Source organism: Colossoma macropomum, unplaced genomic scaffold, assembly GCF_904425465.1.
Source record: "Colossoma macropomum unplaced genomic scaffold, Colossoma_macropomum, whole genome shotgun sequence".
In the NCBI taxonomy this organism is placed as follows: domain Eukaryota; kingdom Metazoa; phylum Chordata; class Actinopteri; order Characiformes; family Serrasalmidae; genus Colossoma; species Colossoma macropomum.
The window spans coordinates 26,100,997-26,121,180 of NW_023494805.1; the positions used below are offsets into that span (position 1 = coordinate 26,100,997).

General features: G+C 39.0%; 1 protein-coding gene across 2 annotated transcripts in view; it reads left to right on the forward strand.

The window, feature by feature from the left end:
* Positions 1-20,184, forward strand: part of col4a5 (collagen, type IV, alpha 5 (Alport syndrome)) — a 59,403-nt gene that overhangs the window by 25,201 nt on the left and 14,018 nt on the right. For both annotated transcript variants that reach the window (XM_036596521.1, XM_036596522.1), the window contains exons 2-32: positions 714-773; positions 3,396-3,485; positions 3,643-3,687; positions 3,774-3,818; positions 4,426-4,488; positions 4,818-4,871; positions 5,045-5,071; positions 5,550-5,630; positions 6,271-6,333; positions 6,475-6,510; positions 7,138-7,179; positions 7,260-7,352; positions 9,854-9,907; positions 10,143-10,199; positions 10,288-10,332; positions 10,439-10,492; positions 10,693-10,734; positions 11,233-11,326; positions 11,875-11,910; positions 12,055-12,306; positions 12,399-12,488; positions 13,551-13,621; positions 15,069-15,260; positions 16,492-16,660; positions 16,835-16,927; positions 18,001-18,105; positions 18,358-18,455; positions 18,833-18,983; positions 19,176-19,289; positions 19,527-19,694; positions 20,026-20,115. In XM_036596521.1, the coding sequence (XP_036452414.1) occupies positions 714-773; positions 3,396-3,485; positions 3,643-3,687; positions 3,774-3,818; positions 4,426-4,488; positions 4,818-4,871; positions 5,045-5,071; positions 5,550-5,630; positions 6,271-6,333; positions 6,475-6,510; positions 7,138-7,179; positions 7,260-7,352; positions 9,854-9,907; positions 10,143-10,199; positions 10,288-10,332; positions 10,439-10,492; positions 10,693-10,734; positions 11,233-11,326; positions 11,875-11,910; positions 12,055-12,306; positions 12,399-12,488; positions 13,551-13,621; positions 15,069-15,260; positions 16,492-16,660; positions 16,835-16,927; positions 18,001-18,105; positions 18,358-18,455; positions 18,833-18,983; positions 19,176-19,289; positions 19,527-19,694; positions 20,026-20,115 (2,674 nt within the window). The remainder of the gene's footprint in view (positions 1-713; positions 774-3,395; positions 3,486-3,642; positions 3,688-3,773; positions 3,819-4,425; positions 4,489-4,817; positions 4,872-5,044; positions 5,072-5,549; positions 5,631-6,270; positions 6,334-6,474; positions 6,511-7,137; positions 7,180-7,259; positions 7,353-9,853; positions 9,908-10,142; positions 10,200-10,287; positions 10,333-10,438; positions 10,493-10,692; positions 10,735-11,232; positions 11,327-11,874; positions 11,911-12,054; positions 12,307-12,398; positions 12,489-13,550; positions 13,622-15,068; positions 15,261-16,491; positions 16,661-16,834; positions 16,928-18,000; positions 18,106-18,357; positions 18,456-18,832; positions 18,984-19,175; positions 19,290-19,526; positions 19,695-20,025; positions 20,116-20,184) is intronic.

A 20,184-nucleotide genomic window follows, 5' to 3' on the forward strand; every position in this document is an offset into this window, starting at 1 on the left:
TATTTAAGATACACATAAACAAAGAAATCCATCAAAGCACAAATATCTAAAGCCCATAAATGCATGTTAAAACCAATGTTGGGGGGGGGGTCAGGGGGTACACGTGCTACCCACTCATTGAAATTACATTAGATAACGTTGGGAATCACAGGATGGTTGTCAAAATAATGCAAAAGAGCTGTCAGATTTCAGTTATTATATTGGTGTCAGTTATTTTAAAACTCCATTTAAGGTCAAAATAGTTTGTTGTTTCATTTATTTATAGTCAGTAAAGTGAAAAAGAAAGAAGCACTTGTCCTGGAATTGTTTTAATATTTCTTTACTATGATTGTTGACTTATGCCATAATAGTTAGTAATGGTCCTTGCAATTTCTTTATAATCATCATCATATTTATCAATTTTGGGGTACTTTATGGGGTAAAAATATTTATAACAACATCAGATCAGACTAATTTTGCACCCCAGGTTATAACATATAACCAATTGTGCAGATCAGCATATATTTAATGCCTGTTGATGTAGGAGCGAGGACAAATACTGCCATCTAGTGGGCAAGAATCTTAACATTTAAATGCCAGTATTGGCCAATACTAGTTCAAGTGTATCCAAAATAACATTTCTGTTCACATTTGTCTAACATCAACTCTCGCTCTGTCTGTCTCTCTGTCTCTATTTCTTTCTCTCTCTCTCTTTCTCTTGCTCTTCCTTTCAGGCATGTCATGGCTGTGGGACGGGATCAAAGTGCGACTGCACCGGTGTGAAAGGAGAGAAGGTGAGTGAGCATTTACCACAGACACACACACACTCTCTGTCAGTTATTAGGAAATCAAATCAAGTGACAGAATAGCTGGAGGTTATTATTCTTTTGCAGAACAGTTCACACTCCATGACAAAATAAACCCCAAAATGAAACCTTAATCTCCATTTTCAGCATTGCACCATAAGACGCAGCAGATTCCAGGCTTCTGCATTCAGCAGTGATGGGAATGTCAAATATCTAACTTTTACATCATTAGAAAATATTTTTAAAAAAGGCACGTCATGGAAAACTGAATTTTGATTTTTTTTTTTGTTTGATATAATGTATAAACATTATAAAGGTTTGAAAAAGAATCATGAAAACAAGTGCTTTTACACTTGGAATGCTTTTGATTTTGACAGGGCAGCCAATCGTAACAGAGGACATTTAGATAGAATAGTCATTCTTAAAGGCACAAAAACAGCCTGTTTGATTCAAATGGATGAAGAGAGGTTAGAAAGCGGTCATGTAAAAACAAATTACATAAAATACCGCAGTTGCATAAAACCATACTTAGGGAACGAAATAAAACGCCAGAAAAAGGTAGGATATGTGGCCTTAAAGATTAACTGTGATAAGATGTAGGTACAGACTTCATGCCAATGCAAAACTGTTGTCCAACATTTTCTACTCATGATTGTTTTTAAATCTGAAAAACCTGTTTCCTGGTAGTCATCTGCATTTTCACTTGTTACTTGTTTCACTCTTCAAGTTAAAATCAAGTAGGCGGATCTCTCTCTAACCCCCGCGAGGCATAAGCTCTTATCCTATTGCTGTACCCTATGGCTAGGGAACTTGGAGAGGTGTAGTTAACTGTATTGGCTTGCTGCCAGGAGAGTGTTTTATTCCAGTGCTGTTTTTAGTGCCACTGAAGTATTAATGTGTTAATTGTGTACAAGAGTGTGCATTTATGCTAGCAAAACAAAAAAGATCACGATCTCAAGATGAGTGTTCCCAAGCTTGGATTTCCCCTGTTTTTACTCTTGTTTTCTATAGTTGTTTTTCTCATCTTAGTGTAATAATAAACAAATTACTGTCACAGAAAAAGAAATAGTATATCTTAGATGTTTGATTTCCACCTGCCATGCAATTAGTTTTGAAAGCAGGCATGCAGGAAGGCATTTTAAGTTGGTGGTGCTGAAATTTTAAGCAGCACATACTTGACCTCCACAGTGACGTCACATAATATTGCATGTTTTTTTTATTACTGTTTTTTAATCATTTGAATCAAATAGAGTGTGTCGTAATGTGATGAGAAATGACAATATACACATATAACTGACACATCAAACTGCTGGAACTCACCTTTCTCTGCCTCCTTCTGGACCAATCAGATTATTGATAAGTGGTATGAAACAGATTGTGTCATGTCCACTCAAGCTACATGCTGAGATTCAATATTTGAACATGCACAAAGAAGGAGAAACAGGCGTACAAAAAGTTTGAAAAGTTGCAGTTAACAGATCCCCTACAACATGTAGTTTGAAAACTTTGCCAAAGCTTTGTCCAAACTTTTGTATGTGACTTTATAATGGTTGAAAAAAACAACTGATGTGTACATTGGTTGTTTTTTTAGTTTTAAAAACATTATTAAAATATTGTGTGGGGGCTCCCCATAAAATAGCAGCCCCTCAGTGTCCTTGCTTGAAAGTGCAAATGTTCTTGGTAACATTTTTCCAGCCTGTGTTGCTGCAGTCGCTGTGTTGTGCTAGACTTCTGACAGGTCAGTAATCAGAGAGTTAGAGAGGCTAATGTTTTATTTATGTTTTACATTTATTTTATGCAACCTTTTGGCAAGACACATACCACAAGATACATGCCTAGGCATCTCTGATCATCATCTTTAAAATGGTGGTGCTAAATTTCCAGTGAGTGCCACATATTCCCTTTTCTCAGCAAATTAAATGTGAAGTTCTACTTTTCATTTATAAAACTTGCCGTACCTTAAGTCTCTGAGCTTCTGCATCTTTGCTCACCATCTTGCACTATCAGGTCCACCAATTCTGGTTCAAGTGGTGGTGATAGGAACCAGACATCTGAAGCATTGAATGGCTCCAAAGGCTACCTCACATAAAGCTGTTATGCAGGGTTACAAGTACGCTTCCTGAAACCTGAGACAATGTTTATGACAGTTTTGAGAAGGTTTTGGCCTAACGCATATTTTTCAGATCTATCTGTAGTGGAGAGATACGTGCAGGGCGTTGTAAGGCACAGTAGAATGCAGAGAAAAAATATACCAATATTGTACCATCTTCAGCATTACATGTAAAAATCAGAAGACACATGCAGGTTCACTGGTTGTTCTGGATAGTAAATAAAATGGCTGCATTTGTATTCTAGACATGACCCCTGGTTCCTATCACCACCACTGTAAAGACGTATGAGTCAGCAAGTGTCTCTGCAGTGAACCATTTTAAATCAGACCACTCTAAATTCGTAATTTGTTCATTTAAAGCTCACCTTTTCTCTCAACACTTCCACCTTTCATTGTTCTGGCCCCCCTCCACCTTTTCTTTCTTAAATTGTTCTTTTTTCTTAAAAAATTGGCCATTTTATACTGTTTTTGAATTGTGGACTTTGAATATGTGTTCACAGGGTGACAGGGGTTTCCCAGGACTGCAGGGTCAGCCAGGTGTACCAGGATTTCCTGGCCCAGAAGGGCCAATTGGACCTCGTGGAGACAAGGTCAGGGATCAACTCTGTATTACATTGCTCATCAGTTACTTCTCATAATCATGGATCAGTTACTGTTCATTACTCAGTATTATTTGATTACTATTGATTAGGCTAATAGTGAGTAAGGAAACATATTAATGATCTGCTCATCCTCTTTTTCACCTAGGGTGATGATGGACCTGTTGGACCACATGGGCCTAAAGGAATAAGAGTGAGATAGCTTGCACACAGCTACCCATAAAGCCAAAACTAGATTTGTCTTCTGCTCATGCAAACTAATTGTGTGTCTTTCTACAGGGACCTCCCGGGCTGCCTGGATTTCCAGGGACACCAGGAATTCCAGTGAGTGGTAGTGATTTGTGATTGTATGTAGAGTAGTAATAAACAATAGCTCAGACAACACAGATAAATCTGAGCAGACTAACCTAGAGTTGGATTGTTTGATTAGTATGAAGCTACCACTGGGAATCTATTTACTTATCACATTGCTGGCGAGTTATTCTTATCTCATGTGAATTAAAGTAAGAGCAAAAGGCTCATTTCTGTCTTTAAAATCATTTTCATTGGGGAAATTGTTTTAGATTAGTGCTCTAAAATTGTACGTATGCAAAGGTTTGAACACCCCCGGTCAAAGTTTCAAAGTTTCCTTGCACATTACAAGGAAAATGCTTAAATATGTTTTGTAGTGCACAAAATATAATGTGCCATAACTTTAGAACAGGTGACACTTGATTTTTCCCAATATGTTAAAGGCAGCAAATAATCAATAATTGTGCATTAAAATGTGCCTGAGTGTGTTCTCTGTAGAGGAGGTTTTAACTTATTTTCACTTAGAAAATCAATGAAACGTAAAGCCCATGCATCATGCTTTTGCATGTGACTGTATTTCCTGTATTCTCATTCCGGAAAGTGGTTCTGACTGTTTATGTCCTTTTTCTTTGGCTAACAGGGTATTCCAGGACAAGATGGCCCACCGGGTCCGAAGGGAATTGCAGGGTGTAATGGAACAAAGGTGCATCATCAAATTATGGAAATCAGTTAAAGTTCTTGTTAGAAATAGCACTACGATGCGTAGGAGCCAAGACGAGACAGAGTGATCAGGAAAGAAATAGAGTTAATGAACAAATTCCACCAATACCCCGTTAAAGATCGGTACTGAGAGGAGTAGAAAGCTCTAAACTTCAAGTGAGTGGCAATATGGTCGAACAGTGACCCCCTGTGGTCATATAGTGAGTAGCAGTGACAGGTAGCCCATACATTGACGTAATGAACATAAATCACTCTGAACATGGTATTTAATGGTTGCAAATTTATTTTAACGTTGTTGTGTTTTGCTCGCAGGGTGAGAGAGGCCTTCCAGGAGGTCCAGGTAGCCCAGGTATTCCTGGTCAGCCAGTAAGTGAAACTCCTTTTCAAGGGACTTTCCCAAACAGCTATATACCCACTACTCTTGTTAATGCTTCACTCCTGCACATATAAGCTTTAAGTTCATCTCAAGTCAATGTGCAGTCTTTTAAATTGTGTTCTGACATTTTTGTTTCTTATGTTTCTGTTTCTCTCCTTCCCAGGGTCTTCCTGGTTTGCAAGGCGAGAAGGTAAGCCTTCTACTGAAAGTTGTACACTGAAATACATGAGACAGTTACACCAGTAATGGTGTCAGACACCAGGAACCTTTCAGTCATTTGTCGTTTACTAAGTTATAAATTATGTGAATTAGTTCTTCTTACATTGCAGTAGTAAGCCAGGCCCAACCAGGCATTGTTACAGTAAATAGCTTTTTAATCAGCTTTATTTTATTCTCAAAATGTAAATATGACATTTCAGTGAAGTAAAATAACTCATAGTTAACAGTACTTGATCTGGAATGCTACATGTTCACTAGAAGTGCACGTCCATATGTTAGAGAGGAAACACTTCCTGTTCCTCTGTAGCATTAGGCCGTATAGACAGCTATCAGACACACCTTGCGGCAGTATTACACAAATTAGAAGAAAAATGGGAAAAAAGATTCTTAGCGTACTTACAGGCACGTCATGTGTTGTTATCTCAGCCTCTCTGTCTTTGCCTTTACAGGGAGATCCTGGTGATATCATCTCTGTAGACCAATTTGGAGTGCCAGGAGAACCTGGAGACCCCGGCCGACCAGGCTTCAGAGTATGTCACCCACGTTTTACCTCCAGCAGGATGACTTTTTCTGACTGAATTCCTGTTTCTGATTGAGTGTAAACGTCTAGCTTTATGGAATCTTATCATTTTTAGAGATAATAAAGTACCAGTTTTTCTTTGCTGTTTCTGATGCCAGTACCGATGCGGAATTATCAGGTGATGCCGATATAGATCTGATGTTTCTTCTTTAAAAAATGCTACACCTTTAAAAGTGACATTTTTATTTAAGTGCTTCACTTAAGATGCTCCACTAAAAGCAGCTTTTTTTGTTTTGTTAAACTCTTCCAGAAAAAAACACAGAAATATCATTTATTTAAAATGAATGAATTATAATTTTAGTACAATACTACAAGTTAGCTACTTGTTCATGTATGCTACTTTTATCACATAACTTACCTTGCCGCAAGCAATTCAGTGTATATTTCAGGTTAGCTTTCTTACAAAGTGGGATGTGATTTGTCTTTTTATTTTAATACGTGATCCAGCATGTTCAACTTCAGTGTTCTGGAGTTATCTCTGTCCTTAACCACAGTCATGTGCCCATAAAATCTACCAAGCATATTGAATTTGTTGCATTTGTACTTGAATTATGTGACTGACACACATTTTTGGGATGCTGCATGTTTAGGGAGTTCCAGGACCTCCTGGGTTAACTGGTCCTATTGGTCCTGCTGGCCAGAGAGGTTTCCAGGTAGGATATCATTTTTCTTATTCCCACTCTTATCAGTCATGCTTGTCTGTATCCAGCTACTTTTTGTTCAATAGCAATGTGTCCTATCAAATCAGCACAGTAAAACACAGATGAGATTCAATTTTCTTTACTAATTTTTAGGGTCCCCCCGGTCCTCCTGGTCCACCAGGGCCTAAGGTAAGCTTCATTTTCACCTTTTATTTGTTAGTGTTATCTACATGGCCAGTATGCTACACATGAACTGAGCATAAACTGTCTGTAAATTCACCAGAGTCAATGTGTGCAACATACCCCTACTGTTAAAACTGCTTGTGGATGAATACTAGGGATGCACCAGTCATGGGTTTTTATGGTGGATTCTGATTCAGATTTCTTTTAAGCCAAATTGGCCATTAGCCTTAACTGAAGCTCCTTGAAGCTCTTATGACATTGTGCATTTTTGAGTGAAAAAACGGTTCTCGGTTCTCAATTTAAATAATATGAATCAAACTGCTACGTTAGATGTAAAAGGCATCTCGCTAATTACTGCAGTGACATTATGATAAAAGTGTAGCAACAGCACTCAAATACAGCATGAGTGAACTACAGCACATTTTTTACATCATAAAATTGCAGCGCAGATCCACCAAAATAAAAATAAAAAACTGGCCAGTTGCCAATTACAAGTTTGAAGCTAGAATCTGCCGATTCCAGTTGTGCATCCCTAATAAATATTTACCAAATACTGCTTTTAAATGAACAAATAAAACATGACCTTACTTAAAATATGGATCTTATTGTTTTCATGTCACTTCTGTTGTATAGGGCAATATGGGATTGAACTTCCAGGGGCCGAAAGGAGAGAAGGTAGAGTAGCAACTACCAAAAAATGAGAATGGAAATTGGAGTTCTGTTGGGCAGCAATTTCAGTGTGTCTGTGTGTGTAGGGTGAACCTGGTTTGAAGGGGCCTCCCGGGCCACCGGGGCAGGTTGGCGAGTTTTCAAGTCATCTGGACACAGTGATTCAGCGAGGAGAGAAGGTACAGTAATGCTTAAATCAAAGCTTGCTTTTTTATCGCATCTATGGCACATGTGCACAGAGTAGAAATGAAATATTGTCCTGAGTCTGCAGTCCTAGATGAGACATGAAAACTACTTAAACAGTAACAGACATTAAGCAACAAGCACAGACATTAAACAGGGCTAATACTGGATCTAATTCTGAGACATAAAAAATAAAACAGACATAATTATATTAAAAATAAAACAGACATTATGTATAAACAAACATTAAACTGGAGTAGACAGAAGAGCAAAGTGCAAAAAGTGCAAATGGCTCATTAAATGTCATAAGACAGTTCAGAGTGTGTTTACAATGACAGTACTTGATGAATGAAGTGGTTAAGTTGAGGAAAAACTGCACCACCTTTTCACATTATTGGTCATGGATCTTTGAATAAGTGGAAGTGGCAGCACGATAATGTGCTGGGCTGATCTTACAGTGCTGAGATCTTTGTGATCTGATATGGTACCTTTGCTGTACCAGAGCATGATGCTACTAATGAGGATGCTTTCTGCAGTGGCTCTCTGTAGAAGCTGTGAAGCGTTCTTCACAAGAAAGTGAATATGCCATTGACTAGGGATGTAGTGTTTGTGGACCACTGCAGATGAGGATATTTGAGATATTCAAGGCTCCCCAGATACACAAAACTGACCATCTCAACAGCCAACCCACTGATGTAAAGGAGAATGTGATCTGTGCAGTATCTCTCACAGTTGGCAACCAGTTCATACAAAGTCATTGATTAAGAAGGAGTACAGGATGGAGATCCAGTGTTGGTGGACCAAACCTTGTCATTAGTCCTTGCAACGAAAAACAGTGTATGTGACATTTTTGGTAAAGATCATGTAAGTATGGTATGGTTGTGTTTGATGCTCTGTATTTAAAACATAGGGGTCACTAACAGATAAATAAAGCATAGTTTGGCTTTTTGATGTAAAAGGTTGTACGAAATAAAACAGAAAACAAAATAACTGATTAAAAATGGGTGGAATGGTGAATATATGGTTTTTCATTGGAGGGGCTCAGTTGATGAGATGGATCAAGTGTGTTTGAAAATGGAAATCACTAAACTGAAAGCCCTCCAGTAATGGAATTGATGATCCTTGCAATAGAGTAACAAGACGGTTGTCAGTGAGGCCAGTAATAGGCCTTGTACATATTCTAGGAAGTAGTCAGTAACGTCTTAAGCAAACGGTATTATGGTGGTTGATTTGAGGCATGTCGAAGATGTTTATTAAAACGTTTAAAAAATGATGTACCTTAACACCTTAACAGGCCCAACTGCTTCCAGTCTTTCTGACATCACTGGTGGACAGGAGCAGGTTGCTAGTGTACAACAAGTCATTTTGTGTGCTTGATTAGTAGACAAACACCAGAGAAACTGGTCATGCCATTGTGGTCTGTCATATCCTGGATGCTTTGACACAAGTGATCATCAAGTGGCATCTGGAGCCAATCAGTTCTTTCTTCCCCTCACAGAGTAGTAGGCTCTTTTCTTACTGAGGGTGTGTTTTTTTCCCAGGAAGATGTGGTTTAGATGCGTTAGGTTTTCACCCTCAGCTGGACAATAAATGCAAAATCTTGCCCTTTTTTTTTACATTTTAAAAGCCACCTGCCTTTATAAAAATCCTGCCGGGTTGTGCAGTTTCTAAAGAGCTATACAGCTTATGGAGCAGTGAGATCTACCTTAGCATTAGCACTCAAAGGAATTTAGACATGTAATACTCAGGTAAAAGTAGATCACCTCTGGTTGGTGAACAGATCAGACCTTTAATGCTAGGACATATCAGTGTTACTTAAGTGCAGTTTTATTGTTGATGGACTGGATGCTGGCTAGAAAAAGATCAGCACAGCTGTTGTTATCAGTTTAGCTTTTAGCTTATTGTGTTGAGCGATCTGCATAAATGTAAACCTTTTGCACTTAATCTAGGGATGTTTCATTGCACTCTCTGTGAAAACTGCAAATCCAGAGAGCAGGTCTCTCCTCAGAAGCTCTCTGAAGGATGTACTACTGCTTGACTGTGTTTGACCACCAGATGGCACCACAGCAAAGTGCATGCATTTTTACTTGAGCCACTAGGGGGCAACATTAATGCTCCCTGCTCTGTTCTTCAGTGTACAGTGTAGACTTTGGAAATATTCAAAAATACACAAGGAAACAGGACATTTTGGACAGAAGCACTTTAATAGTGCAAGTGTAGAGCTTAGAAGACGCACACATCCTCTTGTTTGTTTTTGTTTCCATATGTATACATATTTTTATTAGAAATTTTCTGCTAACACATGTCAGTTATTTGTAACTGGTAACTTTTTTTTTTTATTAGACCATTTCAAATTTTAAAACAAACAGCATTGACACTTCAATAGAGCAAATGGATACATTTTAAAAAACAGAAACAGTCAGGGATAACACAAAAAGTCTGAAGACTTATTTCCACTGTGGTCTCTAAAATTCACTGTTTTTAAATTGAATTTTAGGGTGATCGTGGCCCACCTGGACCACCAGGATTTACTGGCCCTCCTGGACCACCTGTATGTATTCTGTCCTCTCCTAATGACTTACATAATCTATATTAAGTATATGCTTAGTTGTTGTGTAGAGGTCTATGTGTTAACTGTCTCTGCAAGTGCACACTGTATCGTATGTTAATTAAAACTGTTTTCTTGTATTATAAGAATATTAAGAGTCAAACTAAATGCTTTTGAGTGCATGAGAAGCTACTGTAGATAAAATATCTGCTCTGATGGGGCTGGCTTTGATTGACAGGGTTCACCTGGCGGTCAGAAAGGAGAAAAGGGAGAGCCAGGAGAACCCGGAAAGAGGGTGAGGGATAACATACAGTAAGTCAGTGCATTTGTATTTGGAGCATATATAATTTGTTTTCTGACCCTATTCCTTGTTATTCTCATAGGGCAAGCCCGGTAAAGATGGGGACCCTGGTCCTCCAGGATTTCCGGTGAGATATCTGTCTTCAGCTCAAGCTAACACACTATAGCACATTTCTGGAACATCTCTTGTAGAGCTAATAGTCTCTGCCTTTGGTTTTCTTCTTCCACTTTCAGGGTGCAAAAGGAGATGCTGGTAGTCCTGGCTTTCCAGGAAGAGATGGTGAAAGAGTAAGATTATGCAGTGCCATATATTTCTTTTTTTATCGAATGCTTCTTTTACTCCATGATTTGAAAAGTATGTGTCAAAATAATTAAGTGTTTTGTAAGTGCACTACTGTGTTGTGAGGCTTTGCCTTTCTTACTGTAGTAAGTAGTACTGTGGTCTGTGCAATTACACTGTTGAATACTGACCTTTCATTCTCTCTTAGGGTGATAAAGGTGACCGAGGACTTCCTGGACCTCCTGGCAGGGTATGTCATAAATTCAATGATGTATTTCTTTGTAGTTTCATGACATTTTTTGCTGTAAAACTTGTGAAGATCCAGTTACACTGAATTTCTTGCTTATGAAGACCTGGATAAATAAATAGTGATAACTTTGAATGCTTAAATATTAATGATGGGAAATTATTCTTCTTTTAGCCTAATATTTAGTGTTGTAGCTAGTCTCTGTTCTGATGAGCTACCTTCAGCTAAAGTCATTTATGTAAACGGATGCTACAGATGCCACACTGGTGCATGTTCACATATGCCACTGAAATAGATCTATTTTTCACATACGTTAATCAGTTTTGCTACAGAACTTTTTTCCATCTACTGACAGTCCACTGAAATACTTAGCTGGGTCCACATCTGGACAATCAGCCAGTTGACAACCACTGGTTTAAAGTGTTATCTTTGTAAAGTTCCATTTCTAATTGGAAATGAAATAGGATCAGATCTCACCTCTTGTCCTTTTTCTTTATTTAGGTGATCAGTGGCATAAATGGGGTTCCAGCAGGACCCAAAGGAGACCCCGGTGTCCCTGGAGCCCCTGGGAGGAAAGGAGAAAGAGGACCGCAAGGTACAAGTCTCCAGAGTACACTTTTAAAGCATATGTTGCCCCAGTCCCTACTGTATATTTGTTTTCAAATGACCGTACTGTTTTGTATATTTGTGTAAGATTGTTTGCATCAAAACAAGGGAACGCAAAAACAGAGCATGCCTCCTCTTTTTCTACCAGCACAGTTAACTCTTGACAGACTCTGCTGTTTATAATAGCCATAGAACCTGTTTTGATAGGTGTGGTCAGGCATCAGCGTCCTGACTGGTTAAATTTAAACTGGCATAGAATTAAATCAATCAAATGTAAAAAAAATTTTTTTGCTTTGATTGTGATACAGGTAGACTCAGTAAGCCTTTAGTATGTTAAGGGTCACTGTGCTCATACAATAAAATTGGATAATAAATCTAAACTAAGTATGTATAGATGTGTATAAGTGATCTGTGTATCATACAGTGATGACCCAAAAAAGAAACACTGGTGCTGACTTCAGCAAATGAGCTATGCATGAAAACAGCCTAAACCTCTTTTATAGAATCTGAAAGCTTTGTTTTTTTGTCCACTCCCAGGTATCACAGGACCACCCGGTCAGCCAGGTGCTCCAGGTAAAAGACAAATTCCTGCCTAAATACTGGAGTGAGATATTTTAAGTAGTTATTCTATTCACTTGTCATTTATTACATTTTCTGTAGTACTGTCAACATGAATATGTCTGTATTTGTGTTCATAAACTTTGCATTATCTCATAGCAATTGGCCGTCCTGGCGGACCTGGTCCCCCTGGTTTCCCTGGAGAGAGAGGGCAGAAGGGGGATGAAGGACAGCCTGGAGTCTCTTTGCCAGGTCCACCTGGAAGACCTGGTCTGCAGGGCCTGAAAGGACCACCGGGACCTCCCGGACCCCCTGGAATATCCAGTGGCGATGGGACCTGTCAACCGGGTCCACAGGGCCTTCCAGGTCTTCAGGGGGAACGTGGTTTCCCAGGGGAGATAGGCCAGAAAGGTGGGCCAGCTCTTTAAGATAGAAATGGAAAGGTGCAAATGTTTTACAAGCTTAAAAGAGCTTCATTTCATGTACCTGATTTGATCTTGCAGGTGAAAAAGGAGACACATGTGTGAATTGTTTCTCCAATGGAACCCCCATCCAAGGACCACCGGGCCCTCCTGGACCTCCAGGAATTCCAGGCAAGATTAATTTGTCCCTTATGACCTCTTTTGTTTTGCAGTGGAGCATTGCATTTAGGCTACATAGCCAAATGGGTCATTTCTGAGATCATGGTATTTTTGTTATGCATACATGTTTTGCATGGTCAGATGACATGTTTTGTTGATTTTCTAAGTGAAAATAAGTTAACACATCTCTCACATATAGGAAAGCTTTAAGAACTACTTACCTGGCTGTGACAGCTTTGGTGGTCCACCAAGTCTTGCACGGTTGTTAGGAGTTCCATTTTCTCTGTATCTTGTAATGATTTTTATGAACTTGTTTTTCACTTTGCTTCCTTTGACTTTCCCCTTCATTATATAAGAGGATTTTCTTACCTCTTCAGAAATATCTCCTTCAGGCATTTTAGATGCAAAAGAGAAAGAAACTTTTAAGACAGCTGAGGTGTGTTTAAGCATTTGCTTGTGTGAATGTAAGTGTCTGTTTGAAGGGGAGCATAATATCAGTGACACCCGATTAAATACTGTGTTGGAGGCTTTTGTGTAATTTTCTGTTTAATATATGTTTCCTGAATAAACAAAAGGGTAGTCTCACTATAAATACACACACTAGGTATGGAGCCATCATCGCTCCATGAGACAGCAAGAAAATTAAGAACATGTTTTTCTTCTCCTGTAAAGTAGATTTTTTGGGGGGAACTAGTTTTTGTTCTGACAGTGACAATATGACCATTGCTTGCCATTTTTAAAAGTGATGGGACACCCCCCCCATTTCACTCCTCATTTTCATGACAGTTTAACTTGTGATAAAACACTGAAAGCTTCACTCTTCTTAAGTGATTGAAATGTAATAAAAAACTGTTATAAGCAGTAATTGAGTATATAACAAACTGCAGTGTGAAAGAGTAAGAGCAGTCGTGTTAGCATATTCTAGTGCACCAGTCACAATGGTAAAAAATATTTGTAGAGAATTTATGTGAACATATGAAGGTACATTCAAAACAAAGAAGTGCTGCCTTATGAAAAAAAGAACTGCAGATTGAACTCAGACTGATGCTGAATGTTTTGATGTGTTCGTCACAGGTGATCCTGGTGTAACTGGCTCTAAAGGAGATAGAGGATACCCAGGCAACCCAGGTGCTGCGGGCCCACCAGTGAGTCTCGTTACTTTAGATATATCTATCTTCATAAGATCATGCTGCTATGGAAAACAATGAGAAATTCGTTATTGTGTTCTGTAATAGTGATGAGAAGTAAGCTCTAAAAAGCTAGATGCTATAACGTGTGGGTGTTGGGGTCGGCGCTTGACTTGTGTTTTTTTAATTGCGATTGGCTTGACGGAGGCGAAATGCAGAAAAGAGTTTGAGTTTGAGCAGCATGAGTTTATTTAATTGTGAGCCTTATGTCATGCCAATGCTGTTCGCAAAAACGTCTTCAGTATTCAGTATTTGCCTTTACACTGCACCACTCTGCACTCAAACGCAAGCTACAGAAAACCAAGCTCTTCGTATTCTCCATAAGTAGGTCAGTCCGGAATTTCAACTTGTCCTCCTTAAACTGCAGCACGTAGTCTCCCTTTAGGAATAACAATTAACAATATTATTAATAATAGTAATAATAATAATAGTATTAATCTTTATTTATGTAGCACGTTTTCTGTATTTTATGGAAGGTATTTGCAGAAGATCAGTACCTGTTGGTCTAAGATCACATACTGAAACACAGACAGATATTCTGTGATGTAAGTGGGTGCTAGGTCATTTAGAGCTTAAAAAAACATGTAAAAAACATTTTAAAATCTATCCTGAACAAGACAGCCGTCAGTGCAGTTCTTTCAAAACAGGAGTGATATGATCTCTCTTTTTGTTTTTGTTAGAAGCCATTCTACTGCATTTTGTACGAGTTGTAGAGAATGTATTGTTTTTTAGGGAGCCCAGTAAGAAGAGCATTACAGTAATCAATTCTGCTCGTAACATGTGGGATAAAACAGAGTTCAGAGTCTAAGATCACACCCAGGTTTTGTACTTAAGGTTTGTCATATGAAGCTAGAGCAGCTCCCTCTGGGTATCATGTCAAGGATTAGTATTTCAGTTTTTTAGAGATTTAGTTGTAGAAAATTTTGCTTTATTATGTGAAACAGGATGGCAAGATATGTTGACTATCAGAGTCAACTGTAAACATTTGTCATGCTACCTGATTGTTTGAGAGTATGCATATCATCGCTGTCCAAAAAAAAGTGTTAAGTGTCAGTGTAATGAGAAGTAATTTTGGACTATTTCTGTTGGTCCATTCATCATGAAATTTGGCATGTAAAGGACAGATTGACAGGATGTTTTTTTTTGGGATAGCGACAATATGTGTCATGATGCTGGCTAGACTCCATCTGAGGCAAATCTAGTTTGACGTGGAAAGTTTGTGCTAATGCAGTGTAGGTTTTTTCATCATGTCACTATGATCTGTAGCAACTCAAAAAGTGGGTAAACTACATTTAAAATAGATAAATCTCTGCTCCATCCCTGTATCAATGGCTCTGGTGTGCTCTTTGACCAAACGTAAGTCGAGAAACTGGCACAGTTCATACACCCTCATGTTTCTCCTCAGGGTCTACCGGGACTGCAGGGTATACCTGGAGAATCTGGCGAGAAGGGTGATCCTGGTGATGCTATCGTTGTTGATGGTATGAAGGGACAGAAGGGAGACTCAGGCTTCCCTGGACCTCCCGGTCTGCCTGGGCTTGAAGGAAGACCTGGTCGTGATGGCTACCCTGGACCACCTGGTCCTAAAGGACCACCAGTGAGTATCTGTGTTTATGATTTGTTAGGTCTCTGAGACCTAGTTATATACCTAGTTGTTAGGTCCTAGATACCTAGTTGTTAGGTCTCTCGATTTATCGACATCCTTTGAAAAAACAGCGTGCTACTAAGTTTTTTTGTTTGTTTATTTCTTTGTTTTATAGATAATAACACCAGTTGTCTGTATTAGCAAAACTAGTTACTGAGATGATTCTGTTGAAAGTAATATACTGATATACTGATTCTGATAACGATGTACGTCTTAATCTTGAGAAGCAGCCGTAGACATGGGTGTATTTTTGCTTTGAAAAATGCTGGGGACAAGGATGAGGGCTGGAAAAAGTATAAAGATTTCTTGAACAATGACCAACAGGTTCACAATGACATATTGTAAACAGATTTACATTTGCTCTAGGCTACAACACACAATACATTTGAGAGATGAAGATCCATATATAATTCTTGGTGCAGGATTGCAGTAAAATTCAACAGTTACCCTCAGTGCTTGTGCTATATGAGAAGCAGCAAGGTTATTATAGTTTTGTCATTTACATAATTTTTTTATTTTGTTTAGTTTTTTATTTTGGTTTTAAATTTCGGTTTAGCTTTATTTACTTTTGACTTTTTTGCATTTATAGCTTTAGTTTTTTTATTTTCTGATAAGGAAGACTTTCAGTTCTGTAATTTTTAGCTTTATTTCAGTTTGGTTTTTAGTGTAATGGTCATTGCTCTCTTGGACACTGCAGCCTGTCATTGGACCCTGTCATTTCAGTAATGCTAAATTAGCACAACAGTAGATTATGTTTATAATCTACTGTTCCTCTCTTTACTAGGAACGAGGAGTGCATTGTGTATAAATCTACTGTTTACAAAAAGAATGCAGTGTGGACAATTGTAATACCCTGAGTTCTGTTACACCATTTGTACAGTAAATGATAAAAGCTTTATATGGAATATTAAGATTAGCTGATTAGAAATGATCCATGTTTTTGTCAGTAAATGTTAAGACTTAGTACTTCCCCAGTATCACTGGATCATCAGCAGGTACTTGTATCTTAATTTCTGCAATGAAATAATTCTTTTTTTATTGCATCCAGAAGATATATAAATCTTCTGTAGGTTAGGGCTGTGATCTGTGATTTTTGTAGTTGTTTATATTGGTCATCTGTTGGGCGTGAATAATTTGATTGTACTTTTAGGTGTGAGCGTCCTTCCTTGTTTGTCCCCATCAGGGTTCTCTACAGATTAGAGGTGAACGTGGCCCTCCAGGTGAGCCAGGTGCCCAGGGTCTTCCAGGAGACAGAGGACCCCCTGGATCCCCTGGATATGGACCTCAGGGACCAACTGGAGTGAAAGGAATCCAAGGAGTTTCAGGAAGACCAGGAGTTCCTGGACCACCAGGTGAGATAAGATTCAGGGCGCAACCAAGAAGCTGGATTTGAAAGTATAGTAAATATTTTTTGCTGGCACAAAAAAAGAAAATATGATATCTGCTTGATTGTTTGTTGTGCTGACTCACTTTTGCATCATCACAGTGACACGATCATAGTTTTGAACTCTGTCATCATCTGGTAGGTCAGAAAGGTGAACCGGGTGAGTCTCACTCTGAGAAAGGTGCACCTGGACTCCCTGGACGTGATGGAGACCCTGGTCCACCAGGAAATCCAGGTAAATAGTCAAAGATTTAAAGCATCTCTTTCATTTGAGGAACCAGTGAAATTTACTATTTTAAGTTTCAAAACTACTAAAAATGATTTACAAAATTGGTTTAAAATTCTAGTCAATTATACATGCATTATTATTTCCAGTTTAAAAATGCTGAATTTACAGAGATGACTTCAGCTCAGATATAACTAAACCAATCCATGTTTGGGTCTTCTTTAGTTTGAGATCACGTCCAGATCTTTGTGATCTTCACTTGCATATAATAGACTGTTTTGTACATAAGGAACTCAATTTCTTTCTCAGGGAAGTGTGATTCTGCTGTCGCAAATGTAAAGTTGTAGAAGTTGGATTCAATTGTGTTTGTTCAGAGAGTCTGTTAAGATCCAAGGTCCACTGCTTTGACAAAAATGGAAAATTTGACTGAAATTTGACAACATTAATAACCTTAGACAAAATAGTATACTCAGTGGCCACCATAAACGTTAGCTAACATTTTTCTCTCCGCTACAAATAAAGAGTGCAGTGTGTGTAAAAAAAAAAATCATCACAAGTGGTTGGTTCCCTCTCTCTAGTGTTCCATTTTACCATTTGTACAGTAGAGGCTAAAGGCTTTATATGGAATATTAAGATTTGCTGATGTCACCTGTGTTTTTGACAGGTAATGTTAAAACTGAGCATTTTTCCAGTATCACAGACACATCAATGGGTATCTTAAATGTATCTAATCTATCTTAAACTCTATAATTAAATGATTCTTCTGTGTTGTTGATGCACATTGTTATGTTCTGTGACTCATTTGGCTATATTTCTTTGTTGTAAAAAAAGGCCTACTGTAAATGTTTTGATGCAGTAAATAGATTTTGAATATTTTTTTTTTTTACATGTGATGAAACTGCACCAAAGTATTTCTTAATAATAAACATTTAGAGACTGAGAATTAGGCATAAACTCCTAAGAAAAGAAAGAAATTTATGGATTTAGGGAAATGACATAACCACAAACATATAGACCTAATGGTGTAACAGAATAAGGTTGGATGTGTCTGTTAATTGGATATTATTTCTTTGCTTGTACAGGAAACCCAGGTCCAACTGGACAGCCAGGTTTCCCAGGGTTACCTGGACCAAAAGGAGAACCTGGTCTTCCAGGTATAGGTTTGCCAGGACCCCCAGGAGCTAAAGGTAAGCTTTGAGAGCCCACTAAAGCTGCTTTTAACAGTAAGTGAGATTGCATCCTACCCGGAAATGTACAACTAGTTCGATATGGGGCTAGAAATAACGACAGAGGAACTCAAAGTTTAACCATAAACTCATAAGGTCAACCAGTCCAGACTTCCAGGATGAGGTCTTGTACATACCGTTACAGTTTCATAGTAATTGCGGGATATGAAGCCTAAAGTTTAAAGGATTAACGCTATTAAACACACTTCCCAGGATTCCCAGGTATTGCTGGCAATCCTGGTAGCCCTGGCCTCCCCGGACCACCAGGTGTGGATGGACTGCCTGGTCAGCCTGGACTTTCTGGGGCAAAGGTGAGCATCCGTGAAAGGAAAACTGTGAACAATAAAGAAAACTAAGTACATGCAGTTATCAGTTATCTGATAAATCTCAGGAAATTTTACTGTGTAAACAAATCACTGAGGACTACATGCTGCAAAATCATTTGAAAGTACACTTACCTGGCATTTACCTAGAATTTACTACGACTGTATATTTCAGTGATTTAGACACTGTCAATTGCAGTTAATAACAGCAAGCTCATTCTTCCTGAAAAGGCTGACTTTTCTTAATAAGACTTTTACATAAGATTTAATTAAAGTAAGATTTTTGTCGAAGTCTTGCATCCCTAATTTAAGAGAGAAACAATTTTTTGAGCGAAGCCTCAAAAATACTAACTGTGTGTACACAGGGAGAACCTGGTTTTGGAATCCCTGGCCCTCAGGGGCCCCCAGGTCCCAGTGGCATTAAAGGCACAACAGGGCCTAAAGGTGATTCCGGGTTCCCTGGAAACACTGGTGCCCCTGGCCGACCAGGTGTCGATGGCCTTCCTGGAGCTAAAGGTACAATACGGAATCAACTGTAACCAGACAAGAATAACATTGGGAAGAAACTTTACTTGATTTACTGTAGCTCAGTTCTTATGTTATGTAGCGGTTGTAATCTCAGTCTTTTAGTCTTTCTCAAAGTTAAGGAGATATCATAAATATGAGAAAACACATTAAGCTTTATTGACATCCTTACTTCTGCCACAGGTGATCCTGGGCTTCCTGGTGCACGGGGCCCCCCTGGCCCTCCAGGCCAACCTGGATATGGTTCACCGGGACTACCTGGCCCCCCTGGACTTCCTGGACCTGTGGGTCCTCCTGGTAAGTGTGTAAGAAAATAAGTGCCCTCCACAGTAGCCCTTCATAGGCTGCAAATGATGAGTGCAGCAAGGCTGATAAGACCCCGGGAAACATGTAGCTAAGACCAACTACTTACATCACATTTATCGTTTGGGTCACATTTAGTTGACCTGTCTAGCTATCCTTGTTGTGAATATACACGAAATGCTGTCAGTTCCAGTGCCATTACTTGTAAGAGTGCCGCTCTCTTCACCACAGGTTTCCCTGGTGTGAAAGGTGATAAAGGAGATACTGGCCCCGCAGGTGTAGGCATCCCAGGCCCGACTGGCAACCAAGGAAATCCTGGATTCCCTGGACTCCCAGGTCCTCCTGGCCCCACTGGAAGCCCTGGCCCTTCTGGCCGAGATGGACAACCTGGTCTCCCTGGTAATACATAAATAAGCCTGGAACTGTTTACCATCTCATCTAAAAAGTTTTTCCTTATAGGTTCATTGTTCAAGGTCAAATGGAAAAGAGGACTTCCCACTCATTCCAGTGCATGCATACCTTTCTGTCACTCCCTTCTCCTTGTTATTTGTTGATGTCTGAAATGTATGTGAGGTTGAGGGACCTCCATGGTGTACACAATTATTTGTTTATGAGCTATCTTGTTTCTTTTTTGCTATCCCTTCCTTTGTAATAGCACATGTATATCACTTGTAGCCGATATTAAATTGCTCTAAGCTCTAAACTCTCTAACTGTCACCCATACCTAAAGGATCAAAGGGAGACATGGGTGTAATGGGTGCTCCAGGAACTGCCGGTAACCCTGGCAACCCTGGTGTTCCAGGCTTCCCTGGACCGAAAGGTATATCTTATTCTATTGCCAACTCTTAAAAGCCATAATCCAAAGTTTACCCCTGGTTCACATATGATT